Source organism: Notamacropus eugenii, chromosome 6 (genome assembly GCF_028372415.1).
Source record: "Notamacropus eugenii isolate mMacEug1 chromosome 6, mMacEug1.pri_v2, whole genome shotgun sequence".
Lineage (NCBI taxonomy): Eukaryota > Metazoa > Chordata > Mammalia > Diprotodontia > Macropodidae > Notamacropus > Notamacropus eugenii.
This window is the reverse complement of record NC_092877.1, coordinates 297,518,678-297,531,683: the sequence shown is the minus strand read 5'-3', so window position 1 is coordinate 297,531,683 and position 13,006 is coordinate 297,518,678. Positions and strand designations below refer to the sequence as shown.

Below are 13,006 nucleotides of genomic sequence, written 5' to 3'. Positions count from 1 at the left end.
AGTCATGTCTGACTCTTTGTGACCCCATTTAGGGTTTTCTTTGTAAAGATACTGGAATGGTTTACCATTTCCTTCTGCTCATTTTACCGAGGCAAACAGGGTTAAATGACTTGCCCAAGGTCACATAGCTGGTAAGTCTCTCAGGCTGGATTAGGCCTTCCTGACTCCAGTTCTGGCATTCTATCTACTGTGCCACCTAGCTTCCATGACTCATTCTACATTGACAGCTCTGCGTGAGTTGTTTCTCATTGTCTAAGTTAAAATCTTGTTGACAAGATTGTTTAATTCCAAGTATGTACAAGGGTGCTTCTGCATCAGCTTTAAATTCATGGTCTTTTGACCTCATCTGAAATACTGAATCATAAAGTAGAAGTGCCCAATTAAAATGTATGCATTATTTCAAAACATATCTTCCCTCATAAGGGATGTCCTTGAACCAGTGCCCATTTAAGGTAAGCCATTCTAGAAGTCCTCATCTGATTTGAGCTGAGACAGTGGGGGTCACATTTAACCAATGTTTGCCCTCGGTTGTGATGGTTTTTCATCTTTTGTTATATTATGAAAGAAGTTCATACTCCACATTATAATTTTTTAAGGAAGATCCTAGATTCGTGGATTTGAGAAAGTTGTTTTTTAGAAGGGTTGGCATTTACAGTGATTGGCATTGGCAGTAGAGTACTAAAAAGTAGTCAGAGATCTGAGTTGCAGACCCTAGCTACTACTCCATAGCTGGGTGATCTTGTTCAGATCACTGTAGGAAGAAAAATACCACTGTGTGCTCCCCTGGTGGCCTTAGAGTTATAAGAATGATTCTTTTAACTCCATTTAACTCTTAGGTGAGACAAATGCGCAGATGTCCAGGATGACAGAGGAGTTATCAGGGAAGAGCGATGAACTGATTCAATACCAGGAAAAGATTTCCTCCCTCCTGTCGCAGATCCTTGATCTTCAGCACAAAATTAAAGAAGTAGGTTTAAAGGCACAAGCCATTTTTGTACCCTGTCATTAGACCACGGAATATTCCTAATACATTCTAACCTGTCTGTGCAATTTCTTTCACACCCACCCCCACCTGCACTGTAGGACAGGCGTTTGGCTGTCACCCAGGCTGTCAGTCACCTTATCAGTCCAGTCTGTCCAGTGCACCACTGCCATTTCAGTCATCATAATGCACATTTCTGATCCATTCACATCCCTGCTTGAAAACTGTCTTAGTTTTTCATTGTCTACCAGGTAGACTAAGCAGACAATATCTTCTTAGCCTAGAACTTGAGACCTAGACAAACTGACTTCATTCTGCCTTCAGCCTATCTCACATGACTCCCTGTCATACTGTCTTCAGTCAAACTGGAATACTCGTGATTCCCCAAATATGCTTTCTTGTCTCAATGCCTTTGCATACACTATTGCCTGTATCTGGAATACAGCTCCCCACCTCCCTCTCCACTTGTGAGTGGAAAACAGAGTAACTATTCACCTAACTCAGTAGGCTACCATGTGACCTATTAGTAAATAATCCTTGTAGTTCTCTGGACATTTTGGAGGAGAAATAGTTTTTGTCCATGTTAAACTTTTACAGTTACTTTATAATTATGAGTCCAATATTGTAATTAGGATTTTATAAAGTTGCCTCTTCAGGAGTAACTATTATTCATATCAGAATTTCTTATGATATAATATGCTTGCTTCATAAAACAGAATAATTGTATGTCATATGCTTAAAATTTTAAGTATGTTTTTTAACTTGGCACTAGCATGTGATTGAAAAGGAGGAACTGAGGCTTCACCTACAAGCTTCCAAAGATGCCCAAAGACAGCTGACAATGGAGGTAATTTGTTGTCTTGTCTTGTCTCTTTTTCTGTTGAAAAACTCTAACTAATTCTTTGGTGGTCTTTATGAAGAATTATATAACTTGAAAAAATGGAGAAAAGCAATGATTTTTTTTTAATTTAATCGGAAGACATCTGCAGACTTATTGGCATGTTCTTTGAATGGCAAAAAAAATTTGAATTCTGTAGAATTCTTCAGCAAAAATAGATTTTTCAGCCTAACTCAAATGACCACGAGCATGACAGTTCCTTTTACAAAGGGTCAGTAATCTTACATGAGAATGGCAGAGTTCATTGTCATAAAGGAGCCTGTCTTGTCAACATACTACTTAAAAACAGCAATAGAAATACAAAGAGAAACCAAACTACCAGAAGCCCTTAAAAGTTGGAGGTAATTCCCAGAAATGGCGGACTCAGCGGTCTCCCATCTGTGATCCTGTGAAAAAAGAGATGGCCAGTCCATGGTGCTCCATTGGTTTCCTCCCAGAGTCAGAATAACATAAGAAGGACCCTGGCATGGGGATGGTTCTTCTCTGACTGACTTTTGGGAGGAGGACCTTGCTTTTGGTATTGGGTGACATCAAAAATCCATTGGAGTATTTCAAGGCAGCTGGTAGCACAGTGGGTAAGAGTGCTGCACGGGGAGCCATGAAGACCTGAGTTCAAATCCTGCCTCAGACATTTGCTAACTGTGTGACTCCAGGCAAGTCATTGAACCTCTCCCAGCTTCAGTCTTCTCATCTGTAAAATGGGGATAACAATAGTTCCTACCTCCCAGGACAGTTAGGAGAAACCAGTGAAACAAAATATGTACAGTGTTTTACAAACTTAACATACTACATAAATGTTAACTGTAATTATTATTGTTATTTCTACAAAGAACAAGACAGACAAATCTTGAATACAGTGTGCTGAAAGTTGAGATTGGCATTTATTTCAGAATCAACTTTGTAAAAACACCTAAGCATTTTTTTAAAAAAACAAAATACTTGCTCTCCAAACTTGCCTTGGCGGTAGCCGCAGGTACATCAGCAGCAGCATGTCCCACCGGAAGTTCTCCGCTCCCAGGCATGGGTGTCTGGGCTTCCTACTTCGAAAGAGAAGCAGCAGGCAGCAGGGGAAGGTGAAGAGGTTCCTCAAAGATGACCCCTCCAAGCCCATCCATCTGACTGCCTTTCTGGGCTACAAGGCAGGCATGAGCCATATTGTTCGAGAGGTGGACAGGCCCAGCTCAAAGGTCAACAAGAAGGAAATGGTCAAGGCTGTGACAATCATGGAGACACCCCTCATGGTCATTGTGGGCATCGTGGGCTTTGTGCAAACCCCACGAGGTCTGCGGAGCTTTGAAACCATCTTTGCCAAGCACATCAGTGATGAGTATAAGAGGCAATTCTATAAGAATTGGCATAAGTTCAAGAAGAAGGCTTTCACCAAGTACTGCAAAAAGTGGCAAGATGAGGATGGCAAAAAGCAGCTAGAGAAAGACTTGAGCAGCATGAAGAAGTACTGCCAGGTGATCTGCGTCATTGCCCACACCCAGTTGCGCCTGCTCCCTCTGAGCAGAAGTCTCACCTGATGGAGATCCAGGTGAATGGCGGTAGCGTGGCTGAGAAACTGGACTGGGCCTGTGAGAAGCTGGAGCAGCAGGTGCCTGTGTCCACCTTGTTCAGGCAGGACGAGATGATTGATGTCATTGGGGTGACGAAGGGCAAGGGTTACAAAGGTGTCACTAGCTGCTGGCACACCAAGAAACTGCCCCAAAAAACCCAAGGACTGCATAAGGTGGCATTTATTGGAGCTTGGCATCCCGCCCAAATAGCCTTCTCTGTGGCTCAAGCTGGTCAGAAGGGCTACCACCATCGCACTGAGATAAACAAAAAGATCTACAATATTGGCCAGGGCTGCCAGATCAAGGGTGGCAAACTGATCAAAAACAATGCATCCACAGATTATGATCTGTCCAACAAGAGCATCAGTCCTCTGGGAGGCTTTGTCTACTACAGTGAAGTGACCAATGACTTTATCATGCTGAAAGGTTGTGTCATTGGGACCAAGAAGCGTGTCCTTACCCTGCAAAAGTCTCTGCTGGTACAGACCAAACATTGCACCCTGGAGAAGATTGACCTGAAGTTTATTGATACCACATCCACGTTTGGCCATGGTTAGTTCCAGACTGTGGAGGAGAAGAAAGCTTTCGTGGGACCACTCACAAAGGACCAGGTCACAAAAGAAGAAGCTGCCTGATGTTTCCAGACCAATTTGGAGCTGGTAGATTCTCAATAAATTTTTCACAATTAAAAAAAATACTTAAAAATCAAGATGACTTTTAAGAGAACAAGGATCATAACGTGTAATGTTTTTCAACTGTGAATAACTGGATCATCACACGTAATGAGGTTAAAGATTAGTACTACTTTAATTAACTCTTGAAGGACCCTTCAGTGCTTGAAGAGAGACAAGGACGGGGTTGATGTTGCCGTTCACAGAGCACTGAGGTGGGGGCTAGGAAAAGCGATGTCGGTGGGAAGGTGAGACATGAGGCATTAAGCTTTTGTAAAACTTAACAATATAAAATATGTAGACTTTTCCATGTGAGTTTGGGGAAGGATTAGTATAGTGAAATATAGAGTGATTATATTTTCTCCCAGATGATCCTTCTGTTTTAAAGACACTGCTTTACAAATATTCTATCTGACCAGGAAGAATTTTAAAAATCCCATGTTCTCCAACTATGCAAAAATTTCACATATGCATTGTGTTAGTTTCCTTGTTCAGACCTGTAGATTTCACCAGGAACTCCCCATGGAAACACCTTCTACCAAAGCAGATGGCAACTCTCCTTGCAATTTGTCATCTCAGAGGATCAAATATTTAGTCAAAACAGTTAAAATACCATCTGATTTTCTGGGGTTCTTCATAATGAGCCAGTCTACTAATATGCTTACAAATATATAATCTCTCTGACATGTACTATCTCTGTGACCATAGGCAAGTCCCTCATCTGTAAAATGGCATAATAATGCCTGCTACTATTTTGGAGTTGGGGAAAGACTTTGCAAACCATAAAGCATTATAGAAATATAAATTTTTGTGGTTAATTTGTTTAATGCATGTGAATTAATTAGGCTTCTAGAAAGAGAGATATAACAAGAAGTTCAGTAGAAAATGCATTTTGGGGGCGGAGCCAAGATGGCGGAGTAGAAAGACGCACATACACATAGCTCCGAACTCACAACCCACAGAACGGCTAGAGGGGGACCAAGCCAGGGCGAATTCTGCACCCAGACGCCACGGAATATTGGAGCGAGGGAGATTTCTGTTCCGGAGAGACCTGCAAACCTCTCGCGGGGGGTCCTTTGCGCTGTGGACTGGGCGCTGGGACTGGGAGCTGAGTACAGCCCTGCAGCGGCTGCGACACCATGAGGAAAAGATCCGAATGGGCTACGGGGACGAGACATCCTGCGGCCACGAGGGTCCCTCCACCCACAGAGGGACCTGCAAACCTCTCGCAAAAGGTCCATCGCGCTGCAGACGCGGAGCCCAGCCCGGACCTGTGGCAGCCACGGCTCTGAGAGGTACAGATCCGAGCAGGCTTCAGAGACGGGATCTCCAGCGGCCGCACAAGCCCCCCCACCCACAGGTGACGAGGGTCAGTGAGAGAGTCTCTTTGGCGGGTTGAGAGGGGAGTGGGGTGCCCCCATGGCTTGGGCCCCCCCGGGAGATAGAAGCTGAGAGGCGGCTGCAGACAGGGGCTCCCCAAGCGGGCGGGAGCCTGGATCCATTGTGGAAGGTCTGTGCATAAACCCCCTGAGGGAACTGGGCCTGAGAGGCGGCCCTGCCCCGACCTGACCATCTGAACTTAATTCTCACACTGAATAGCAGCCCTGCCCCCACCAAAAGCCCTAAGGCGGGAAGCAGCATTTGAATCTCAGTCCCCAAACGCTGGCTGGGAGGACCAGGAGGCGAGGTGGGTGTGAGGAGAATATTCAGAGGTCAAGCCACTGGCTGGGGAGAATGCCCAGAAAAGGGAAAAGAAATAAAACTATTGAAGGGTACTTTCTCGGAGAAAAGACACCTCCTCCCTTCCTTTCTGACGAGGAAGAACAATGCTTACCATCAGGCAAAGACACAGAAATCAAGGATTGTGTGTGCCAGCCCACCCAATGGGCTCAGGCCATGGAAGAACTCAAAAAGAATTTTGAAAGTCAAGTTGGAGAGGTGGAGGAAAAACTGGGAAGAGAAATGAGAGGGATGAAAGAGAAGCATGAAAGGCAGATCAGTTCCCTGCTAAAGGAGAACCAAAAAAATGTTGAAGAAATTAACACCTTGAAAACTAGCCTAACTCAATTGGCAAAAGAGGTTCAAAAGGCCAATGAGGAGAAGAATGCTTTCAAAAGCAGAATTAGCCAAATGGAAAAGGAGATTCAAAAGCTCACTGAAGAAAATAGATTTTTCAAAACTGGAATGGTACAGATGGACGCTAAGGACTTTATGAGAAAGACAGATATCACAGAACATAGTGTGAAGATTCGAAAAATGGAAGATAATGTGAAATATCTTATTGGAAAAGCAACTGACCTGGAAAATAGATTCAGGAGAGACAATGTAAAAATTCTGGGACTACCTGAAAACCATGATCAAGAGAAGAGCCTAGACATCATCTTCCATGAAATTATCAAGGAAAACTGCCCTGAGATTCTAGAACCAGAGGGCAAAATAAATATTCAAGGAATCCGCAGAACACCGCATGAAAGAGATCCAAAAAGAGAAACTCCTGGGAACATTGTGGCCAAATTCCAGAACTCCCAGGTGAAAGAGAAAATATTGCAAGCAGCTAGAAAGAAACAATTCAAGTATTGTGGAAATACAATCAGGATAACACAAGATCTAGCACCCTCTACATTAAGGGATCGAAGGGAATGGAATAGGATATTCCAGAAGTCAAAGGAACTAGGACTAAAACCAAGAATCACCTACCCAGCAAAACTGAGTATAATACTTCAGGAGAAAAAATGGTCTTTCAATGAAATAGAGGATTTTCAAATTTTCTTGATGAAAAGACCAGAGCTGAAAAGAAAATTTGACTTTCTAACACAAGAATGAAGAGAACCATGAAAAGGCGAACAGCAAAGAGAAGTCATAAGGGACTTACTAAAGTTGAACTGTTTACATTCCTACATGGAAAGACAGTATTTGTAACTCTTGAAACATTTCAGTATCTGGGTACTGGGTGGGAGTACACACACACACACATGCACACACGCACACATACATAGAGACAGAGTGCACAGAGTGAATTGAAGAGGATGGGATCATATCTTAAAAAAAAAAAATGAAATCAAGCAGTGAGAGAGAAATATTGGGAGGAGAAAGGGAGAAGTTGAATGGGGCAAATTATCTCTCATAAAAGAGGCAAGCAAAAGACTTATTAGTGGAGGGATAAAGAGGGGAGGCAAGAGAAAAACATGAGGTCTACTCTCATCATATTCCACTAAAGGAAAGAATAAAATGCACACTCATTTTGATAGGAAAACCTATCTCACAATACAGGAGAGTGGGGGACAAGGGCACAAGCAGGGTGGGGGGGATGATAGAAGGGAGGGCATGGGGAGGAGAATGCAATCCGAGGTCGACACTCATGGGGAGGGTAAGGATCATAAGAGAATAGAAGTAATGGGGGTCAGGATAGGATGGAGGGAAATATAATTAGTCCTATACAACACAACTAGTATGGAAATCTTTTGCAAAACTACACAGATTTGGCCTATATTGAATTGCTTGCCTTCCAAAGGGAAGGGGTGGGGAAGGAGGGAGCTAAAGAAGTTGGAACTCAAAGTGTTAGGATCAAATGTAATGTTCTTACCACTGGGAAATAAGAAATACAGGTTAAGGGGTCAAGAAAGCTATCTGGCCCTACAGGACAAAAGAGAAGACGGAGACAAGGGCAGAGAGGGAGGATAGAAGAGAGAGCAGATTGGTCACAGGGGCAATTAGAATGCTTGGGTTTGGGGGGGGGAGGGGATAAAAGGGGAGAAAATTTGTAACCCAAAATGTTGTGAAAATAAATGTTAAAAGTTAAAAAAAAAAAAAGAAAAGAAAATGCATTTTGTTCTAAATTAACCAACATTTATTAAGTGCCCGTTTTGTACTAAGCACTATCCATATATACCTATGTAGGCATAAAGAATGATTCCCAAACTAGGGAAATAAATCCTTTGTTTAGAAAGGTTAAATACCTGAAAATGAGGTAAAAAAAAAAATTCTTAAACCTTCCTGACTTTAGGTTTTTTTTTTTACTTGAGAGTGATTGATTTTATTTTTAAAATTTTTAAATAATATATAAAATGTGACTTATAGCTAATCTATTTCCTTCTTGATACTCAAATGGGATAACAAATTTGATCAACTGAGATAACAAATTTGATGATCAAATGAGAAAATACTTTGCAAACATTAAAACACTATATAAATGCATATCATTTATTACTCCAGACGATAAATTTAAATTTCAGGGTGGGAAGAATTCTATCTACTTGCCTCTGTCAAGGGTGTAATTTGGCATTTCAGGAAGATACCAACTGTATTCATTTGGTATGAACTGCTTGACAGTACTAAAAATGTTTACTTCTTCCTGGAAAAAGCTTGCTGATTAGTCGAGAAATGTTCTTTCGTTGTTGTTCAGAAAAGGTAGTAAGTTATATTGATCATTCCTGTTTCTTATTTCAGCTGCATGAGTTACAGGATCGAAATGCAGAGTGTCTGGGAATGCTACACGAATCCCAAGAAGAAGTAAAGGAACTCCGTAGTAGATCTACCCCTGCAGCACATTTATATGGCCCCCAACAGTATGGAGCATTTTCTGCAGTAAGAAAACCAGAGTCCTATACATAATATTTAGGACGTTTGGAGATTTTTAACTATATATGTATGGTATAAGCTGTAACACCATCAAGACAGTCAGTCAACAATCAAACAATGAACATTTGTTAATGTATGTACTATGTACCAGGCACTGTGCTAAGTCCTAGGAATATAAGTAGAAACACAGCCTCTGTATTCAAGGAGTTTATATTCTAATGACAGAAGATAGTCCATAAAAGGAAGGGGGAAGGGGAGTGGGGCAGGTGGAGATGGACACAGGTATCCAACAAAGGGTCATGGAAGAGGAAATACAGAGTGCATCCTGGAGAGGAAGGAGATGCCCCTAGCCTAGGCACCATCTTTAAATGGAGGTTCTTGGAGGAGCCATCCAGTCAAAGGGAGAGTGTCTTCCACTCTGCACATTTCCATGACTGGCATGAGACTTCAGGTTGTAGAACTGAGACACGCTGGAGGAAGTCCAATATGCAACCTGAAGAGAAGGAAACTTTCTACAAGTAGGCAGTTACTTTAATGTTTAGTTGAGGTAGATGGAATTTTGGGATTGGAGTGTTTATATATTTATGAGGAAACATGCAGAACCAATTTGGTTCCCCTTCTTGTATGTGCCATTCATTCATCATTTTGTCTGCCCCTTGCCTTGCGATCTTGGAGCTCCTTTAAAGCACATGCCTTGATATTTTTCCTTATGTGACTTCCACTTTCCTAATAATTTATGAGCTGGGGTGGGAGGAGTTGGGAGAGATGAAGCTTGTGCTTGAAGAGAGGAGGATCACGTGACCCCATGCATCTTAAGAGGAGACTTGCATTATCTCTTGAAGCAGGCCATTCTCATCTAAACAGCTGTTTTCCTTGTAGCTGAAATAAACTCTCTACAACTTCTGCGGTTCCTAAAGTTGCCTTGCATAAACCAAGTGAATGAGAGTAACTCCTCTTCTTTGTGATTGTCCTTCATCATCCTCTACCCCCAAGTCCTCCAGAGTGAACATACACAGAGCATTCCTATGGTGTGTTCTTGCAATGTACCAGGCAGAAGCCCCTTGCCATCCTGGTTGCTTTCCTCCATACAAATCCCAGTTTGACCATGTCCTTTTTAAAGGCTAGCAGCCAGAACTGAAAAAACTACTCCAGGTGTGGTCTAACAGCACAGAAGACAGTAGGAAGACTCCCACCTCCCTTATTTGGGACAGTGTGTTTCTATCTATTGATGTAGCCTAAGCCCATGTGAGCCCTGGGGTTGCCGTTCCATGCCATTGGCTCGTATTGAGTTTTCAGTCTGTGAAAACCTTATTGTCTCTTTCACAGGAATTGTCATCTATCCACCACTCCCCATTTTGTATTTGTGCATTTGTCTTTTTAATCCAGTTCTATAAGTTTAATAAATATTCATATGAATTAGGCCTTTATTTTTAGTCTGTTAGGACATTTTTTAGGATCCTGTTTCTCTCATCCAGCTTACTATCTATCCATCTCGTCTTTTTGTCATTTAAAAGAAGCTGTCATCTGAGTCTAATAATTGTGGAACAGAACAGACCTGAATGTGGAGCCCTGTGGGACTCTATAAGGCACCACTCTCCAGATTAGTACTAACCAAGGTATTCAACTAGTTCCAGGTGAACCTGACTGTGTTGTCATCCATCCCATATTTCTCTGTCTTATTCAAAGGTTATACATTGGAGACTTTGTCATATGCCTTCCTAAACTCCAGGTATGCTATAGTCCTAGCAGTCATCTACCAGTCAAGTTGCACCCCCCCCCCCAAAAAAAGGACATGCTATTTTGAAGCATGCATAAGCAGTACCTCCCAAAATTATTTAAATTGAAGGGAATTGAATTGAAATGGCACTTTTAGATAATCATGCCAGTTTTACTTATTTTTTGTGTAACCTCATACACCAGACTCCATCTCCTATATCTCTGCCTTTGCCCTGCCAAACCACAGCATCCAAAATGCTCTTGTTCCTTGTATCTCTCTCTCTCTCTCTCCTTTCCTTCAGAAACTACATGAAGTTTTTCTGGATCCCCATAGTACCTATTGCCCTCCCCCCACCCCAAAGGGCTCACAAGCCACTTCATCCCTAAGGTTTGCTAGGATTTTTCCAAGAATTATTGTTGACCCATACCCAGTCCTGTAGCACCCTTCTCTTCTTAGACATATTTTCAGAGATTCAACAGGAGCTGTGAATTGATCCAACAATTCTAGGAAGCAAGTTGGAACTGTGTCCAGAATGTCACTAAACTCTGTATATCCTTTGACTCTATAATACCACCACTAGAGATCAAAGAAGACAGAAAAAGCCCCATATGTATAAAAACATTTATAGCAGCTCTTTCTGGGAACTACTGGAAATGAAGGGAGGGAAGGATAGGGTGCTCATCAATTGGAGAATGGATGAACAAGTTATGGTAGTGTGAGAAAAACCTGGGAAAACTTTTATGAACTGATACAGAGTGAAGTGAGCAGAACCAGAAGATCAATTTATACATTAACAACATTTTAAAGACAACTTTGAAAGAAAGACTTAGGAACTCTGATCAATTCAGTGACCATTCAGTACCATTATTGAAGCATCCCACTCATATCCTGACAGAGAAACAATGGATTCAGGGTGGAGATTGAGATGTGCTTTTTGAACATTTTCTATGCATATGTTTCAGAAATGAGAGTTGGTTGCTGCAGCCTCAGCAGCCACATTAATTTCTTTAAACTGATTCTCTGTTTGTTCCTAGTCAGAATGATATAGAATATAGTATCCTCCTTATCCTTTCTCAAAACTCTTTTGAAAGGCACATCTGACCTCAGTAAGTATCATTAAAATGGGCGGTGATGTGGGCAGCTTCCCAGATCCAGGATGCATGTCAGTCATACCTGGATTTCCCTCTCCTTACGTGCCCCTCGCTCTGAGCTGGATGGCCACTGCTTTCCAAGGTTCTACCATATCTTCTTTGGAAGCCAGTTCTTTATTGATTAGCAGTTGGGGGGGGAGTGGAAGGGGAGAAGGAGAGAGAGCTGTAGCAGATGTCTAGATATCTGAAGCATCCAGCCACTACTCTGTCATGCCTCTGTACCTAATTTGTGGTCTTCCAGATCTCATCATCATGATATTTTTACCATTTGCCATTTTTGTTTCTTACTCCAGGCATTCTCTACCATACTTACTCCCATGTGGTTTGTGAGTTCCCTCACAGGTGGAAATTTCACTACCACTTTATCTGATCTCTTCCTTCTAGATAAGGTATATGTTTCCGTTGCTAGAATCCTGTTGTGAGTCACATCTCAGTAAGTTGTAATGATGCTTATGAGGTCAAAGGTTATTTCATTTATCTCTGTGCATTCCTGTAGAGATATCAGAGCCCTTGATTGTTTTTACTGGTCCTCTTTTGGTTTCTTTTCATTTTGTTTTAATAAAATATTCTTAAATCTAAACTATTTTGTTCAGGAATCTCTGGCAGCTGAAATTGAGGGAACCATGCGTAAAGAACTGAGTTTGGATGAGGAGTCTTCTCTCTGCAAACAAAAGTAAGTCCAATATGTTGTCATCTCTGTGACCAAAGCACCAGAGTAAAGAGAAAAATTTATTTCTGGGTTCTCAGCTGTGGCCCAAAGTGACAGGTATTTGTGAGACTGAGTTATAAAATCAGCCTGCAGTTTATACTTTTCTTTGGAAGCTTTCCTTTTTTGATAGTTTTCCTCAACCTCCTTGTTCTGAAATTTATGAATTTTTTAAATTTATGATTATTTTAAACTAGTAAACATGTCTTCTTCTGTGGCATTTTAAAACTTGAGAGACTACCGCACTTTAGATAGCTTCATGTTTAGTGAAATAAACAACTGAGTGTGTTCTGAAGTCTTCCTTTTCCATTAATTCTAGTTTGAATTCTAGTAGTTTCTTGTCTCATAATCTGTCTTGACCACAGTCATACCCAGATAAGTGTGTGAAATTGGGGCAGCTTTTTTTTTTTCCCCAAAAAGATTTCTGGCTTTTCCTTTGCAAATTGCCTGGTTGAAAAAAGCATTGCCCTCTTCGCTCATGTCCTTTCTGCCCTTTAGCCAAAGGCAGATGCCATCATTCATTTTCCTCTTTAACAGAGAGCAGCAGAAGCGAGTGTTCGACACCGTCAAGGTAGCCAATGAGGTGCGCTGCCGCTCAGCTGCGTTGCCTGCCCTGCTTCCCATTCCAGGCTCCAACCGTTCAAGTGTTATAATGACAGCAAAGCCATTCCAGTCTGGGGTTCAGCATCTGGAGAGCAGGACATACCAGAACCCAAGGGGCAGCCTGGATGACACATCTAGGTA

General features: G+C 41.9%; 1 protein-coding gene and 1 pseudogene across 3 annotated transcripts in view; both read left to right on the top strand.

Moving 5' to 3' along the window:
• Positions 1–13,006, top strand: part of TRAK2 (trafficking kinesin protein 2) — an 80,993-nt gene that overhangs the window by 54,986 nt on the left and 13,001 nt on the right. For all 3 annotated transcript variants that reach the window (XM_072617262.1, XM_072617261.1, XM_072617263.1), the window contains 5 exons: positions 837–967; positions 1,755–1,829; positions 8,557–8,694; positions 12,150–12,229; positions 12,800–13,003. In XM_072617262.1, coding sequence (XP_072473363.1) covers positions 837–967; positions 1,755–1,829; positions 8,557–8,694; positions 12,150–12,229; positions 12,800–13,003 — 628 coding nt within the window. The remainder of the gene's footprint in view (positions 1–836; positions 968–1,754; positions 1,830–8,556; positions 8,695–12,149; positions 12,230–12,799; positions 13,004–13,006) is intronic.
• On the top strand, positions 1,844–5,330 carry LOC140509606 (large ribosomal subunit protein uL3 pseudogene; annotated as a pseudogene).